Consider the following 16,390-nt stretch of genomic DNA (forward strand, 5'->3'; position numbering starts at 1 on the left):
CCTCATCATGTCTGTGTTCCATCATCTGCTCAAACCCCCTTCTAAACTCAGCCAGAGTTTCCACCTGCATCTCCAGTCCTCTTATCTTTTCTTCCAGCAGCTCTATCAGGCGGCACTTCATGCAGACAAAAGTCCTTTCAGGTGCCCCCTCCAGGACCATGTACATGCCACAGCTACCGCATCCGGTCATCCTCAGTGTGTCTCTACCTGCTGCCTCTGCCTCCATCATACCCTTCCAACTCTGTGCCTGGCAATCCACGCCTCACACCGCACCACAGGCCACCACAAGCACTGGGCTGCTGGCAGACCCCTGCCCCTTCCCTTGTCTGACTTCCTGGTTTCTCTGCCTTGGTCTCCCCTGTAACCTCTCCCTGGAAACTCCCTCTGAAACTCCCCTGTTAGCAGCTCTGTTCGCTGGCTCCTGTGCCGCTGCAGCTGCCTGTGCCACTGCCTGAGTGCCTGGCTCCTTATATAGGACCCCTAATCAGGTAAGCCCCGCCCCCAACTCAGGGCTCAGCCTCGCTCCCAGCACACGGCCCCTAGCAGCCTGCAAACACACTCACTCACTCACACACAAACTCCACAATACAATCCACAAACTACAAAAACCTGCTCCTCCAACAGCACTCCCTCTGAAACTCCCCTGTTAGCAGCTCTGTTCGCTGGCACCTATTTAAGGGCACACTTGGGGCCTCATACAAAATTAGACTTTCTTCAGGTTTTATACACTGAATCACAACTGGTGAAAACAATTCAAGTGAGAAATTCCTTCTTTCTCTGTTCACTAAAACTATCAGCACTAGGGTTGTGAGACCCCCCCAAAGACAGCTTAGTTAGTGGATAAATGGAGCGCCTTGTCATAAATAAGGTATATTAAAAGGAAACCATGAAGAACTTAAAAACAAAATAGAGAAAATATTAGTTGATGCTACAAAGAGAATGGAGCAGTTCTTTCTCACACTATGGGCATTTACATTTTAGCTAGCTGTTTACCTGTTGCTAAACCAATAATAAAAAAACACACTAACATGTTGTGCATGCAAAGATAGATGAGCTATCGCAGCAGAAAACTGAGCAGAATATGGCCAGTACTACCCTATTAACAGGCCAAACGAAACATGCCTGTGATTTTTATTCTTCCATAACTTGAAAGTAAGTTATGTCAAGTCAATGGTCTTTTCTAACCCCAGGTCACCCCCCTAGCAAATTAGTGCACTGGCAGCTGACAAGCCAGCACTATCTTTCAGAATGGTATGACAGAAGTAGAAAGGGTAAAGGATTACATGGAGGGGCAGGAAGAGAAAGGAATAGTTCCTGGAAACAGCTGTATTTGTTGACTCATGTCAATTCTCCATGTAACCATTTTGTTGTAGTGGAGGGAATGGTGACATTTGTAGCTCATTAGCTAAGTTTAACAAATATTTTCCTGATGGTCACCACATTTTCTAAGTTCTCTCTGTAAAGCATAGAATATTAGGTTCTTCCTTCACAGTGAATGCTTCCTAGGGCCAGGATTAATGGTTAATTACTGTCAGCATCCATTATCTTGCCTAAATTTCATGCACCACAAGAATGTATAACCTCTAAATTTTTTCTGTATACACTGTTCCATAGAGTAAATGCATGTGATTGTCCAATAGTCACCTTTTTTATGAATAAAGCGACCAACTTTGTCAATGTTGATCATAACACTGGAACATAAATATCATTTTCATTTGAAAGATAAGAGTGGGGCATCACTTAGCAAGATGCTCTTTTGAGGAGCTCTTGTTCCCTTGAAGAATATCCCCGCTGATCAGGGTTGGTAAAGGTATGGTCTCCATGTAAGTGGAAAGCATTACTGGTTATCTCATCAAAAGTATTTCTTCTGACTAGGAAACTCAGGGCTTTCTGCTAACTGCACACTGTCTAATCATGGCAGAGACCCTCCAGTATTAAAGCTAATCTGAGAGCTTTCTAGGGTATTATATATATTTTAATATAGACGTGGGTGTCTGAAAATATATGAGAGAGAAGATATCTGTAATAAATACTAGGACCTCGTCTTCAAATAAATACATATTGAAGTCAGAAGGCATGAAAGACTTTGTCGGGGGAGATGGGGAGAAGGTGTAAGTAGGGTTTAGCAAGCAGTTTTATCCCAAACTCAAGACTCTTTCCTGAAACTCAGCCCAAGTTATGTTTTGGGCTTTATGCAGGGCCGGCTCGAGGCCCCAGCACGCCAAGCACGTGCTTGGGGCAGCATGCCTCGGGGGGCGCCCTGCCGGTCCCCGGGAGGGCGGCAGGCAGCTCCGGTGGAAATCCCGCAGGCGTCCCTGCGGAGGGTCACTGGTCCCGTGGCTCTGGTGGAGCATCCGCAGGCATAGTCTGCGGGAGATCCACCGGAGCTGCGGGACCAGCGAGCTTGGGGCGGCGAAATGGCTAGAGCCGGCCCTGGCTTTATGCAATCACAATATGCAACCACACTTGGAGCATCAGTGCTAGGTTTACAGACCTCTGTAAAGAGAGTTCTGCTAAAACAGATGCTTCCTATTGAGTTACCTAACTTGAATAGAACTGGAGTTTTTAATGTTAGTCACAATGTGTCTGTGAAATGTGAACGTGAACACACAATAACAGCCACTTGAAAACAAAAGTGCAGATCAGCCCTCTTAAATAGCTGGCCAAAGAGCAATAAGGCCCACAAGAATGCTCTGGTGCAGCACTGATACTGCATTAAGAAAATGATTTTAGTTCTGCCACTCTGATTCAGCAGAGGCAAGTTCCCAAGATTCATTTCTCTTGGTCATGATCTAATAAAATCATTTCTAGTGATGGCTAATGAACTTTTCTTTCTCACTGTTAACTAAAATTGGAAAAGATTTGTCAAACATTTTCTTACTGATGTTAATGAAAAATAATGTCATTACCTATTCTGATGTTTTTAATGCATTCAGGATGTGAGGCATTATGGTAAGTTAATTTTTAGATATTCACCAGAGCTGACATCTTTAAAAACTATTTCCACTGATCTAGCTGTAATGTACATTTTGCATCAATCTGGTGATGTGATTTTAATTCTAGATTAAGTACTAGGTGTATTGTGGGGGGTGTGCCAGATATTTGATGATATTTGCATTCATTTCTCATACAGGGCTCCACTGGTTTCCCAGGATTCCCAGGTGCCAATGGAGAGAAAGGTGCAAGGGTATGATATACTTTAAAAAAAAACAACACAATGCTTAATTAGCCTGTGGAACTCTCTGCTAAAATATATAAAGACAAGAAGCTTCAAGAGAACGCTGAAATATTATAGCATTGAGCCTTTATCTGGATAAGACTGAACAACCACAGTTACATAAAATGGGATCAAACTGCATGAGACATAAATCTTCATGCTTCAGGGCATTAACGCAACCACTCAGTATCTGGGATAGATAGAAGTTCTCTCACCAGGTAGCTTATTCAATAATTGTCTGTTAGGGAGTGTTTTTCATCTTCTGAAAGATGGACCGAAAGTGGACTAGTTAGACCACTGGCGAGGACTATTTTCCTATCTTGTGAATTATCTAGATACCATGCAATTGTACTTGGATTTTGTATGCATTCTGATTCATCAGACCATAGCAAGCAGCATGAAGAACATATACTTACCAAGTGGTAGTAAAATGTCAGATTTTGCTGCTTAATTTTTTGAAGCTAATATGCAGCATCTCCAACTACAATAAAAAAAAAAGGGGAAGGGACAAGAAGAAGGTCACTGCACTGCTGCCTGTAAAGCTCGACTAGATGTGGCTAATTGAGTTGTTAGAAAGCTGATAACGTTATCAGAAGTGAAAGGATGACTTGGAACTCGTAGATGACAACTCAGTGTGATATTAAGTCAGACTGAAGTAAAGAATATCATTACTGTGCCTACCAATCAATTTTATTTAGCAGCAAGGAATCAAAAGCACAGACTCACCACTTTAAATATGAATTTTTTGAGAAACAATTGCATTTTCAGTTTGCTTTTTTTCTTAAGAATGGTTTTAGCTGAACTGAAGGCAGTTCTTTTTTACTGTGATGAACAAGGAATGTTAAAAAAAAAATCAGACCCTATTTTTTGGATAAAGCAGTATTAAAAAACATTGTTTTGAACCATCAATCAGGAGGCTAAATTAGAAAACCTGAACCTGTAACATGCACAAGGACACACTTTTAAATATGAAAATATAAAGTTATTAGATGTAAAAAAAAAAAGCCTCAATTCAGCAATGCATTTAACCATGGACTTCTGAATTGGGCCAGCATAACTGGCTTTATCTGTACAGGTAGTAGCCATAGTATAGTCTACAGACCTAACCATGGGTCAGGAATCCATTGTGGTAAACACAGTACACACAATTTCAAAACAGTCTCTGCCTCCAAGAGTATGTCTACACAGCAACTAGACACCCACATCTGGCCTGTGCCAGCTCACCTGGGCTCATGAGGCTGAGGCTGCAGGGCTATTTCAGTGCTGTGTAGACTTCTGGGCATGGGCTGAAGCCTGGGCTCTAGGACCCTCCTACCTCTCAGGCTTCCAGATCCTAGGTTCCAGCGTGAGCCCGGAAGTCTACACAGTAGTGAAACAGCCCCCTAACCCAAGTCCCACAAGCCTGAGTCAACTGGCATGGACCAGACATGGGTTTTTTCTTTGCTGTGTAGACATACCCAAAGAGCTTACAACCAGAGTAGTATTCTAGTACTAAAATAGTATTCTCTTGTGTGATGACAAAACAGTAAGAATATGCATGTAATTCTTTTAAAATGAGAATTTCATATGAAGATCTCATTTCTACTGGTTAGATTTTAACAAGTAACAGTCACAGTGTTTCTTTTTTCTATCGGGAGAATATGGCTTCTTGAATTAAAAGCTTCTTCACATTGGAATCCATTACAATCCCAGCGTAAAGTCTACCCCATGAAAGGGGTCTATAGATTCTCCGTATGAAAGATATATTGGAGCTACATATTAAGGGCCAAGATGCTGGCTCTGTCCAAGGGCTATGCAGTATGGTCCCCATTCCTTCCTACAAAGAGATGTTTGCCAGTGCAATTTCCGTTCTTAGCCAGTGGAGCTGTCCATAGGGAGTGTGATGTACCATCTCCCAGTATGGTGCAGCAGGCTTGCTGCAAGGGAGCTCCAAGGAGAAATTCTGGCTTATCCAGAATTCCTTTCAGGGACTCTAGTGGCTGTGAATGGGCCGTACAGCAACATTAACGTGCTCTGGTGCTAAGGGCAAAATCTAGCCCTAATGTAGAAGCTAATGAGTAAAGCTACATGCACAGTAATTTCATCAAGATGGTCAATTTTAGCAGAAACCTGTTTATGTAAATTAAAATGCACAGCAGATAGGAGGTAAAAGAGCATTTAGTCCTAGGAGAGCTGCACACTGCCTTATATCAACAGCAAAACTTTCATTCACAGTCAAACGCCACATGCTAAGATGATTTATTTGAACTTTCATTGGCAGGGTTTACATGGAAAACCAGGTCCCAGGGGACAGCGAGGACCAACAGTATGTACTTTCTTTTGTTTGTTTAAAAGCATTACTTGCATCCCTTAGTGATTGCCACCCCTGTGATGTTTTACACCTACTCTAAAAATGCATGGCTGACTCTGACACACTGTCCTGTAAGGCTATCATCATTTGTATCTGAATCTCAAATCCACAGGGTCCACGGGGATCAAGAGGCCCACGAGGTCCCACGGGAAAACCAGGCCCTAAGGTAATTGTCAGATGCTATTTGCTGCAAAACTATTTCTCAGAGAAAATCAGGCTTCACTTTTGAACAAATTGTTCTTATTTTCTAGGGCACTGCAGGCAGTGATGGCCCTCCTGGCCCACCAGGTGAAAGGGTAAGTCTGGAATAGCTTTTCCTCCTCACTTTATTTCCTGCATCTCTTTCTTTTCTCCTTCTACTCTCTCCCCACTTTCTCATGTCTTTGCAGTTCTCTGGCTAGGATGTGAAGCAATTGCACTGTTATACTGTACCTCAAGGGTGGACTTTCTTACACTGCTGTCCTACCTGCCCAGCTAGAAGCAGGAAGCCTTGAAAGCTTGTTTTTCCTCTCAGACACACAGTTTTGCATACCTCAGAGATTGGGATCATTGGGATGAGGCTGGGATCACCATCCAGATTTTTGGGTGCATATCCAAACAAACCAAATTACATTTCTGAGCTTTATAAGATTCTCATTGTTAATAGAAATGTCCCATTCAGCAGAGCTGATGTTAGTATATGGGTTTTTAAAAGTACTCAATGCCTCTAAAAGCTAATTGACAGGAACTGATTCTTGTGCCCTAATCACCTAATTACATGCTTGAGAACTCCTGCTGCTGGGTAAAATAGAATCCACTGCATAATATTAAATTTGAATCAATACACAATCAAATAGAGTCTGTATACTATACAATAGCACATAGAAAATTATAAAATTGATCTGTAATCACAGAGCTAGCAATTTAACTCCTACAGATAAGTAAATCTGCCCTTTGCCTGGGTTACTTGGAGAAGCTAAAGTTTGGATGACTGCATTTTGTTTCATCCCGATTTTCACACAAACATATTTGTGGCTTGTTTTTACATAGACACATAGAGCACATGGATGGACAAAACCAACAACTGAATTCCCAGATGGGATTACTTTTCCCTTTTGACCTCAAGAATGTTTGATTCCAGTGTGCTCAAGCTGCAGTTTCTTAAGCAACCCAGTGTTGTCCCATGTTATGATTAGCCACATCGTCTGCCACATTTCCATGTTCAGGATTGATACCTGAATGCACTAACAGATGCAGAGCAACAAGAAACAAACTTTGCTGGGAACATGAGAAGTCTGAAAAGCAGTAATGGCCAACAACGCCTGCAAAGTTAAAGATTGGAGACCAAGGGTGTATGATAGAAATAGTAGTATTAGGAGACACTAGAAATGTGTTTTATTTAGAATCTGTTTTACAGACATCTCAAGCTCTCACAGCTTAAGTGTCTGCAGGAAACAACATTGAACCAAATATAGTGAAAGTTCCCTAATAATTGCAAACAGAATGTGTCAGCTTTTAATCAACATCTCCTCCTACAATGGAATGTGCATGCCTGTATATGTCGATGAAAGTTAAAAGTCAAATCTTTGCTCACAAAAAGTATGCCAGCACTTCTGGTGGAAAACCATTCAACATATGCAGAAAAATGCATTACAGCTACATGTAAAATATAGGTTCTATTTAATAAGCCTTTCATTGATTTCCTGTGATTTTTCATTAACTGAAAATCCCTGGAGTAGAATCTCAACCAGAGTCCAGCTGAGCTGCTGGTAGAGCTGAAGGGTGGTAACTGGAATAGGGGTAAGAAAGAGCAGAAGGTGAAGTTTGGAGTGACAGTTGGGGATCTGGAGATGGTGGTAATGGAAGTGGCCCTTGTACACTGTGGCCATATGCTCTAAAATGAGGCATATGACAGAGGGGAGAGTTGTTAGCCAAAAAAGAGAGGAACTTTAAAAGACCATTTCTGTCTGGTTAGAAATATTCCAGCTGCTAGCCATGTAAACATTAAACATCTATCCTCTATAGAAAACTTTTAAAAAACAATGACACAAGGAAATGCACACTGAATAATGTGATATTAGAATTCTAGAGTATTCTTCTCACATACTCCTGCTGGCTTGAAATCTGCAATTCATATCGTGAATGAAAAAAATGCAAATATCTTTTTATTAGAGAGCCCCATGGCTTGAGGATCAAAGGGGAAAAGAGATTTATGGCCAAGAAAGTGCTACTAGCAATAAATAAGCCATTGAGTTCTGTTCTTCTAACCATATTCCAGAGACAGACCAATTTGTTTCATGTTTTGGACAGTGGATCAGCCACTTTTAATATTTTTCCTCAAATGTTGCCCTATTTTTGTTAAGAGTTTCTGCTTTGTAAGCAACTCTCCTTACCTTTTTTGTTTCTGGGTGTGATGCAGACAGTTGAATCAAAGAATGTACCATATGGAGCATACTGAGGGGTGAGGGTTGGAGTTGCAGGTACAGTTTATAGATAATGCTCTAGAAAATGTGGATAGTGCTATAAAATCTCAGAAAAAATGTATATGTTGAGCATTTTCTGGCTAACCATTTGGTTGAGCCTCATTCACAAATAAATGATAATCAAGTTTTAAATAGGACTCAGATTCACTTAGGGGAAATCTTGCCAGCTACTGAACAAACAACCTTTTCCCTCACAAGTACATAACACTTCTCCCACTGCAAGAGAGACAGCCATAATTGGGCTCAGAGCCTGCATTTCCTGACGTCCCAGTCTGCAATGAATGAGGTTTAAGGGACTCTGAGACAGCCAGGGCTTTATCACAGGAGCAGAAAGCTAACATCACCATTCCTTATGAATTATCTTTCTTTTCAGGACTTTTGCTTTAAATTTCTAACATTTTGACACATGATGTCTTAGTAAAACCACACATCATATACCAGGTAGAGCAGGACAAGTCTTGCATTGTATGACTAGGGTACACATTTTTTCTGTGTGACCACAGAAAGTAAGATCTAAGTGCTCCTTTTTTAGTTCTCTGTATAGTATGTGCTCTAACACAGACAGAGCCTTAAAATAATCTGATACTAGGCCCCATTCAGCATATCAACAGAAAACACTTACAGTAAAAGTGACAAGGTCTTGGTTAATTTTCAGTGACAACATCTAAAAATAGCCATCATGTGAGCTACTTGTTTATTTTACTACTTTAAAACTTTCAAAACATCTCATACAGTAAAATCTTTTCAGAAATGGCTCCTCTGTTTTTTTCTTGCAAGCAAGAATTTTTTTCTTCAGAGACACAGAAATTAAGATACTTCCCCTTCAGCAGGAGTAATTTTGACAGTACCTACAGATTTTGACAATACCTAGCTGAGTGCGAGAACTGGCCAATATGAGTAACAGAAGGCTGCAGTGCAGTTAGGTTAAGAATAATTGCACATCTCGTATTGGAACTGAACTTCATGGAAAAATAATCAGTGTTTCTTATTAATTAGTGGCCCCTAATTTTGTATGTTCCACACAGATATTCTAGTGGGACTTTGAACTGCTAACAGTATTCACATGCAATATGTAGCTCACTTTATCCACATGTCCAGCTGTTATCCATGGAGTTTGTTTTACATAACTGAAGCAAACTCTTCAGTTGAACATTATAGCATCTGGAATATAGTTTACCCTTTTGCTTATCTTCATATTAGGGACCACAAGGGCCTCAAGGACCGGTTGGATTCCCTGGACCAAAAGGACCTCCTGTAAGTATCTTTTAAGTATATGTAATAATTATGCAAATTTGGCAGAAAAAATTTCTGAAGTCAATGTATGAACAAGTGTATTATAATTAATCAAGTCTGTCTCTCAGTGCATGAAGATTACAAGCAGGAAAACCTCCCCTAAGCTTCTGTACCATAAAGCCTGTAACATAAAACCAAAGAAGTCAGATATTCAAAGTAAAGGCTGCGACTGTTCTATTTGTAAACATTGCAGTCCCTATGATATTCACTGGGGGGAGGAATAAATTCCCTCTCTTTTGCCGATGTAAATATTCTTTTAAAAGTAGGTTATTTTAGAAAGAAAGGAAGAAAAGACATCTTAGCTATCCTGTATGAGAAATGTGGCACACTAAGGATTACCATGTAACTATTTAAAGGCTTTCTATATTGTTATATATAAATACATATTTAGAGTATATCACAGTATAAATTGATTAATCAGTAAGAATATTTTTAGCCATTGAAATCTGTCATGTAAATCCGTCCACCTCAGACATATATTGTTTAAAAATGCAGATTTCTGAGACATAGCTCATTCTGGAGCTGTTGTGGCCTGTAATTTAAGTCCTTCTTAAATTTTATTTATTTGTATAAAAAGTAACGGGAACCTTGGCTAGGTAGCTGCATTTTACCAAGAAATATTAGTGATCCAAGACTTTTGCAATGGACTTTGCCTTATATCTCATTTGATGGAAGGCTTACAAAATATCTCTATTCCAGTGCATGCACACAAGACAAATGAACTGGGCTGTTGTGAAGTGGAGAAAACTCATTTACATGAAATCACTTCCCATAATTAGCTCCTCAAAGTTCATCCTAAAGATACTTACATTGAGTTTACACACAGTTTCTCTCTCCCTATTACTTTCTGTTTCAGATCCTGATGGAATTTATTTTGAATAAGTTATCCAAGCATACAGCCAAAAATCTGTGGAAAGGCTTTGATATTCTGAGATCAAAAGAATCTTTGATTTAGAATGATAGGTATGCCAGAGTCTTCTATTGGAATTAGCTGGTTAACAATCCTAATGGCATTTTTATAGGGTGCCCATAAAGGCCCAATGTAAAAATGGGGACTGAATTTTTTCAGCAATTTTAAAGAACAAAATATAAAATATAAAGTGAGCAGTACTGATAATAGAACAACAACAAGGAAAAAAAGGTTGAAAAGTAGTATAATGGGGAAACAAAATCATAATCCTGCAATCTGATTAATATATAGGAACTGGTTTCAGTGTAGTGCATTTCCTATATTACTGTTGTACTTGGTTGTCAGTGTAGCATCAGACTTTTTCTTTGTCTGAATAACATGCTTTAGAGATATTCACTATACAGAGTAATACATGTGATATTCACTATACAGAGTAATCCTGATAAGCCTTAGTATGCTGTGCATATTAGGAGGATGGGTGTAGAGTGAAATTGATGTGTCTGTTGATTTCTTTCCTCCATCCGCAGAGATGATTGGCCACCACTAGAGGTCTCTCTTCCTCCCTTTTCTCTTCTGCCTAAAAAATCTCAAATTAATATAAAAGGATATGGTCTGTTACTGGCAGAATATTACTAAATGGAGTACATTGCACAAACTGGATACAATTTTGGTTTAGTTGTGTATTCCTGATTGACCAGGATTAGTTTATAGCCTTTCAAAAATGTAGGACCTAATTTGCCATGGTCTCATACTTCTGTTCTGTAGTACCTTTCCCTGTGAGTAATCCTACTGTAATGAATAAGCCACATTGGTAAAACCCATGGGAGAGGCAGAGAAAGTCAAGTAGAGTTCCACTTCTATTTTCTTATTGCTGGAATGAGAGACATTGATCCAAGAGGATCCTCAGGAGGAGGAGATTACCCACACAGACGTCATATGCTCCCATACCAACCTTTCCCACCCTACACCCCACAGAATCTTGGCAGTATGGCTCCAAAGGACTCCCATGGCTGCATGGCTATGGCTACTCTCAGGTCCCTAACTGTGGAAGGAGTTTTGTCAGGAAGGTAGCAGTAACAGTCTTAGTCCATGTTAGCTTTCCTAGATTATTTTTGCAGGCCCACTGGGCTTCTTCTCCCCACATGCATAACCCATCTCTGGTCCAGGAGAAGGAGGGGTGCTAATGATGCCCCAAAGTCTGTGCAGGAAGAGAAAATTCATGCACTTTGTGCCTGGATCTTGGGAGCACAGTCTAGACCAATGGTGCTGCCCTTGGAGTCTGTCTGTGCTCAGTGAGAGTCAGGATGGCAGAATCAGGTCTGTGATTTTTTTTCAATCACAATTTATTTAGCTTACTCATTTTCCAGTCTTTCTGATGCTGTCATATGCTAAACAGTGCCATAGCCACAACTCACCAGAAGCTTATCTTTAAAATGGTTTTCATTAACTCGGGGATGAAGTACAGAATACTAGAGGATAGAAAGTAGGGACTTTGAATTTTGAAATGTTAGACATCCATTTTGAACAGGCATGCACTTATATACACATAAATCACCATCCAGACAGTTTTACATGAATTAAGGAGTCAGCAGAGAAATAAAATATTAAAATTGTATCAAGTTGCTATCAAAGCGGTAAAGCTTTTCTGAAGGCTGACCTGAAAGTCTGAAAAGATCATAGAGCTTTTTAGGGCTAATTGTATACTCTTTTCAGAGCTAGAGATGGCTGAGAAACCTCTGTCTTATTTTGCTTGCAATTTCAGGGGCCCCCTGGGAAAGATGGCTTGCCGGGGCACCCAGGACAGCGGGGTGAGACTGTAAGTACATTGGTTTTACTGTTTCAGGCTGTTGAACACCTGCTTAGTTCACTGTGATCTTTAAAAAAAGTATCAGTTAATAGTTAGTTCCCTTGCTTTATACCGAAAATTGCAGGAAAAAGTGAGAGACAATTTTTTATTGGTACCTAACTTTGTATATAGAAAACAAAAATCCATTAAAACTCAGTGGCATCAGATGTCAGACAGCTTAATTTTTTCTCCGTGTGGTAAGGGTGAGATTATTTCTGGTTGTTCCTCATTAAATAACATCAAACTGATCATAAGTATAGGATAGATAGTGAGGCAACTTAATACTCTGTTTTCAGCTTTGAAGAAGACGTGTGAGGAACAACATAATATTTACCACTCTCACTGAGAGCCATGTAAGAAGGCAGAAAAAGTATTAGTGCCAGCCCACTAGGAAACTTGAAAGCTAACAATTTAGAAAAATAGAAGAGTGATTGAGACAAAAATACACCCAAAACCATATAACAAAACAAGAATTGTTTGGGTTTCCTTACTGGAAGGATATCTCTATAAACATGTACATTGGAGAAGGACTCTGTGCATGTTGCATTATAAAATACAATACCCCTGAAATCTAAAGAAATACAATGGTCAATTTTAATGAAAAAATATTATTTTGATCTAAATTATTTACAGTTACTTCTTTAGCTCCAAGTACCATTGATTTATCATTTCACTACTCAGGATGCATCGGCTGCTTAAGCAGACATTGCTGCAGAGCTCTTCATTCACCTCCACAAATGTGGAAAATACAAATATCTTACTTACTGAACCAGAATTTCCTTCTTATTTGTTACAGTGCGCTCAGCTTCATATAGCATCCTTCATATGAACTACCACAAGAACATTGTGAGAGTATGCTCTGCTTGCTTATATGCACGCATGATGGGATAGTATAAGGGCTTCATTGTCATGAGATTGGGATGAAAGAACACATCAGTTATCCAGGCCATACCGAATGAGTATTCTCTGTTGCTATGATCTCCTTTGATGCCCATTATTTCTTTCACAAACTTCCTTTACTCTTTTGTTCTCAGACTAGACTGCAAGAGCAGATTTACTCATGGCACAGAATTAAAGAATAGAATTATCAGATATGCTCAAACATATCTGTCTTCTGCAGAGGTGGAATCAGTAGATGTTCTTATGGGACCAGTTCAGCACTCCTTTCTGTCTCCTGACACAGAGAAAACTCCTGTTGACTTCAGTGATAATTTTACCAGCATAAGGAATGCTGAATATGGTGCAAAGTCCATAACTAATGTGAGGTCAGATTTTACCTGGCCTTTACGTAGGCAGGCAGTGGAGATAAAGGAAGATAGGTTGTAACAGGGTTCAGTCACCGCTGTAGCGCCTCCTCATAGCTCGGTCTGGGGATCAGCTCATTTGATCTAGCACTCCTTTCTGTTGCTTGCTTGCCCCATGGCCCCTCTTGCTCTCTAGGACTCAGGGTTCTCTCTCTTCACCACTCAGCCCTCTAGCTATGTCACTATAACGTTCTTCCCTTCTGGAGTAGCCAAGTCCCACCAGGCAATCTGCCCATGTGCTGTCTCCAGAATGTTCTGTAAATCCTGGTCTGTTCCAGTTTCCCAGTGGCTGGTAGGGGAACCCGGGGCTACCTGCTACTCTGGGTTCCAGCCCAGAGGACCCTATCAGCAGCAGCCAAGGTCTGCAGTCTCAACCCCCTGTGCTCTTTCTCTGGATTTCTTCCTACTCTGCCTTCCACTGGCTTTCTTTCCTGCAATTTAATCCCTTTCTTCAGGGATATGATCCCAGGGCTTTTGATATCCCTGGCTTTCCTCCTGTCCACTTCTCTGTACCCAGAGAGCAACTCTAGAATCTCTTCCCATGGCCCTTTTCTGCTGCAAACTCCCTGTCTTTATACCTCATCCAGCTTCTTTTCTAGCTAGGCTTTCTCAGCAATTAATCATTTATAAATCCAGCCTGACTCTCCCCCAGGTGCTGCCTATAAGGCTAATTGACCCTATCTGAGCCACCTTAACCCTTTCAGGGCTGGTGTGGATTGAACATCACAGGGTTGAAGGATGCAGATATATACTGGTGGGAAGGGGTGGTATGCTGGACTCCATCTGGTACAGCAGTGAGTTCATTCTGCTGAGGCTCTGCCTCCAATGCTGAACTACTTTGTAAAGGCACAACTGAGCCCTTGGACTGGCTGTACTCTAAATTGGGGATTCCAGAGAATTTGCTGACTAGCTTTGAACTGAGGGCTATAGCTGCTTACTAGAAACCACAGATTTGGCCTATCGTCTGGAAGACTGTCCCAATGACATTTGCCTTATACTCTCCGTTCCATTTTCTTCATCATTTCAAATTCTCACTATTTCCTTTTTTCCCTGTGCAGCCCTCCTGTCCCATCTCTATTGGGATGCCGCTTGTGTAGAGAGAGCCCCTGGTGGGCCACACCAGTTTGTTTACCTGCTGCGTCCACAGGTCCTGCTGATCGCGGCTCCCACCGGCCACAGTTCACTGCTCCAGACCAATGGGAGCTGCGGGAAGTGGTGTGGGCCGAGGAATGTACTGACCACTGCTTCCTGCAGCCCCCATTGATCTGGAGCAGCAAACCATGGCCAGTGGGAGCTGCTATAGGCTGGACCTGCGGACGTGGCAGGTAAACAAACCAACCTGGCCCGCCAGGGGCTTTCTCTACACAAGCAGCTTCCCAAGTTTGGGAAACACTGCAATAGGGGGAAAAAAAATTACATCTTCTCTAGATCTGTGTTTCATTCGATTTTATGTCCCTTCCACATCACCTTCCCCCATACTCTTTAATCTCCCATCCGTGCCTTTCTTTACATAGTCATTTATCTGTCTTGGCTATGAGTTCATAATATATGTGTCTATGTGTATTTTTAGCTGAGATTCAACAATATCACTCATGCATTCAGAATCACCTAATAAATTTTACTGAGAGATAATTGTAAAAGTGACTGGCATTTCTTATGATTGCTCTGTAGAAGCACAGCTGAGAATGATTGGAGAGGACAGAGCTTTGAAATTTTCACATTTAGGTATAGACAGGAATAATAGATCTATCCGTATGAACCCCTAACATGGAGGATGAACCCCTAACATGGAGCTTCTCTCTCACCTCTTCAACATAGATTTGAATTTGGCTCCTCTATACCTTGCCATGTATAACAATATATTATATATTTCATTCCACAGGGTTTTCAAGGCAAGACTGGACCCCCAGGCCCTGGTGGTGTTGTTGGACCCCAGGTAGAGCATTTTAAATGTTATATCTAACTATTTGATAACACTTTAAAGATTGTTTTATGGATAATGTAAAGAGCTATTGTTTGTGAGTATACAATATACACTGATGGACATGTTAGCTCCTGAAGTACCCAACTACTTACAGCAAATTTAGCAAAATGTGTTTAAGCAAGAATCAAACTCCACAAAAAACAAAGATGTTGGACCTCCACTGTATTTCATCACCTGTAGTCATTTCAATGAGTGCAAAGTAGGTGTTCTCCAAGAGTTAAGAATGAAGAATAGGACCCCTTACTTTGAACTCTTTTTAGAAAGAGCAAATAACATATTGTGTTGTACTATTTTAGATTGAAGCATTTTAATTATTTTTAGGGTTTGGGTGAGGTTTACTTCATGATCTTATTTGATTATACTTATATAGTTACTTCCTTTAAGTGCCCTTCATGACACTAACTCTTTCCCTTACCACCTTTCCTATTTACCAATAGCCATACAAGAGGTTAGCAAAGGCAAAATTGGAGACAAAGTTAATAGAACACAGGCACTGCCAATCTGAGAAACAAAGCATATTAACTGGAGAGGGGCTGGATCACTTAAGAAAAGTTTAAGTATCTCTTACCACAGGCAAATGTATGATGGTTCAGGAGATCCATTATCCACGTACCGCAGAGCCCCTGTAAAAGAGAACTCAAGGCCCGACTTAGGAGAGATTTTCCAGAAAGAATATTAAATTAACCCAGAGGATTACAGAGGTTTAACTTTGTTAATCATTTAAAAAAATAGCATTTTTTTCTTGTCCTCCACAGTAATTGACTGGTCCAATAGGTAGAGATATCGTTGAATATATCTTATAACCACCACTAGTGACATTTGCTGAATAATATTTACTCATTTACTCATTGACCAGAACCAGAACTAGTATTAACACACGTCACAGCATATACTGCCAAGACACAATCTTTCTGTAGAAAATGGTTTTACTTTCTAAACTGGGTTTAGGGATTCTTTTTAGAAAAACACGAAGAGGGAAGGGCAGAATGTTCCATTCGAGATACAAATTATATAGCTTTAACTA

At 40.5% G+C, this 16,390-nt stretch overlaps 1 protein-coding gene across 2 annotated transcripts in view; it reads left to right on the forward strand.

Moving 5' to 3' along the window:
- The window catches only part of COL11A1 (collagen type XI alpha 1 chain), a 234,636-nt gene that overhangs the window by 127,175 nt on the left and 91,071 nt on the right, over positions 1-16,390 (forward strand). For both annotated transcript variants that reach the window (XM_030573460.1, XM_030573461.1), the window contains exons 32-38: positions 3,134-3,187; positions 5,478-5,522; positions 5,680-5,733; positions 5,819-5,863; positions 9,230-9,283; positions 11,995-12,048; positions 15,265-15,318. In XM_030573460.1, the coding sequence (XP_030429320.1) occupies positions 3,134-3,187; positions 5,478-5,522; positions 5,680-5,733; positions 5,819-5,863; positions 9,230-9,283; positions 11,995-12,048; positions 15,265-15,318 (360 nt within the window). The remainder of the gene's footprint in view (positions 1-3,133; positions 3,188-5,477; positions 5,523-5,679; positions 5,734-5,818; positions 5,864-9,229; positions 9,284-11,994; positions 12,049-15,264; positions 15,319-16,390) is intronic.

This window comes from Gopherus evgoodei, chromosome 8 (assembly GCF_007399415.2).
Source record: "Gopherus evgoodei ecotype Sinaloan lineage chromosome 8, rGopEvg1_v1.p, whole genome shotgun sequence".
Classification (NCBI taxonomy): Eukaryota; Metazoa; Chordata; order Testudines; family Testudinidae; genus Gopherus; species Gopherus evgoodei.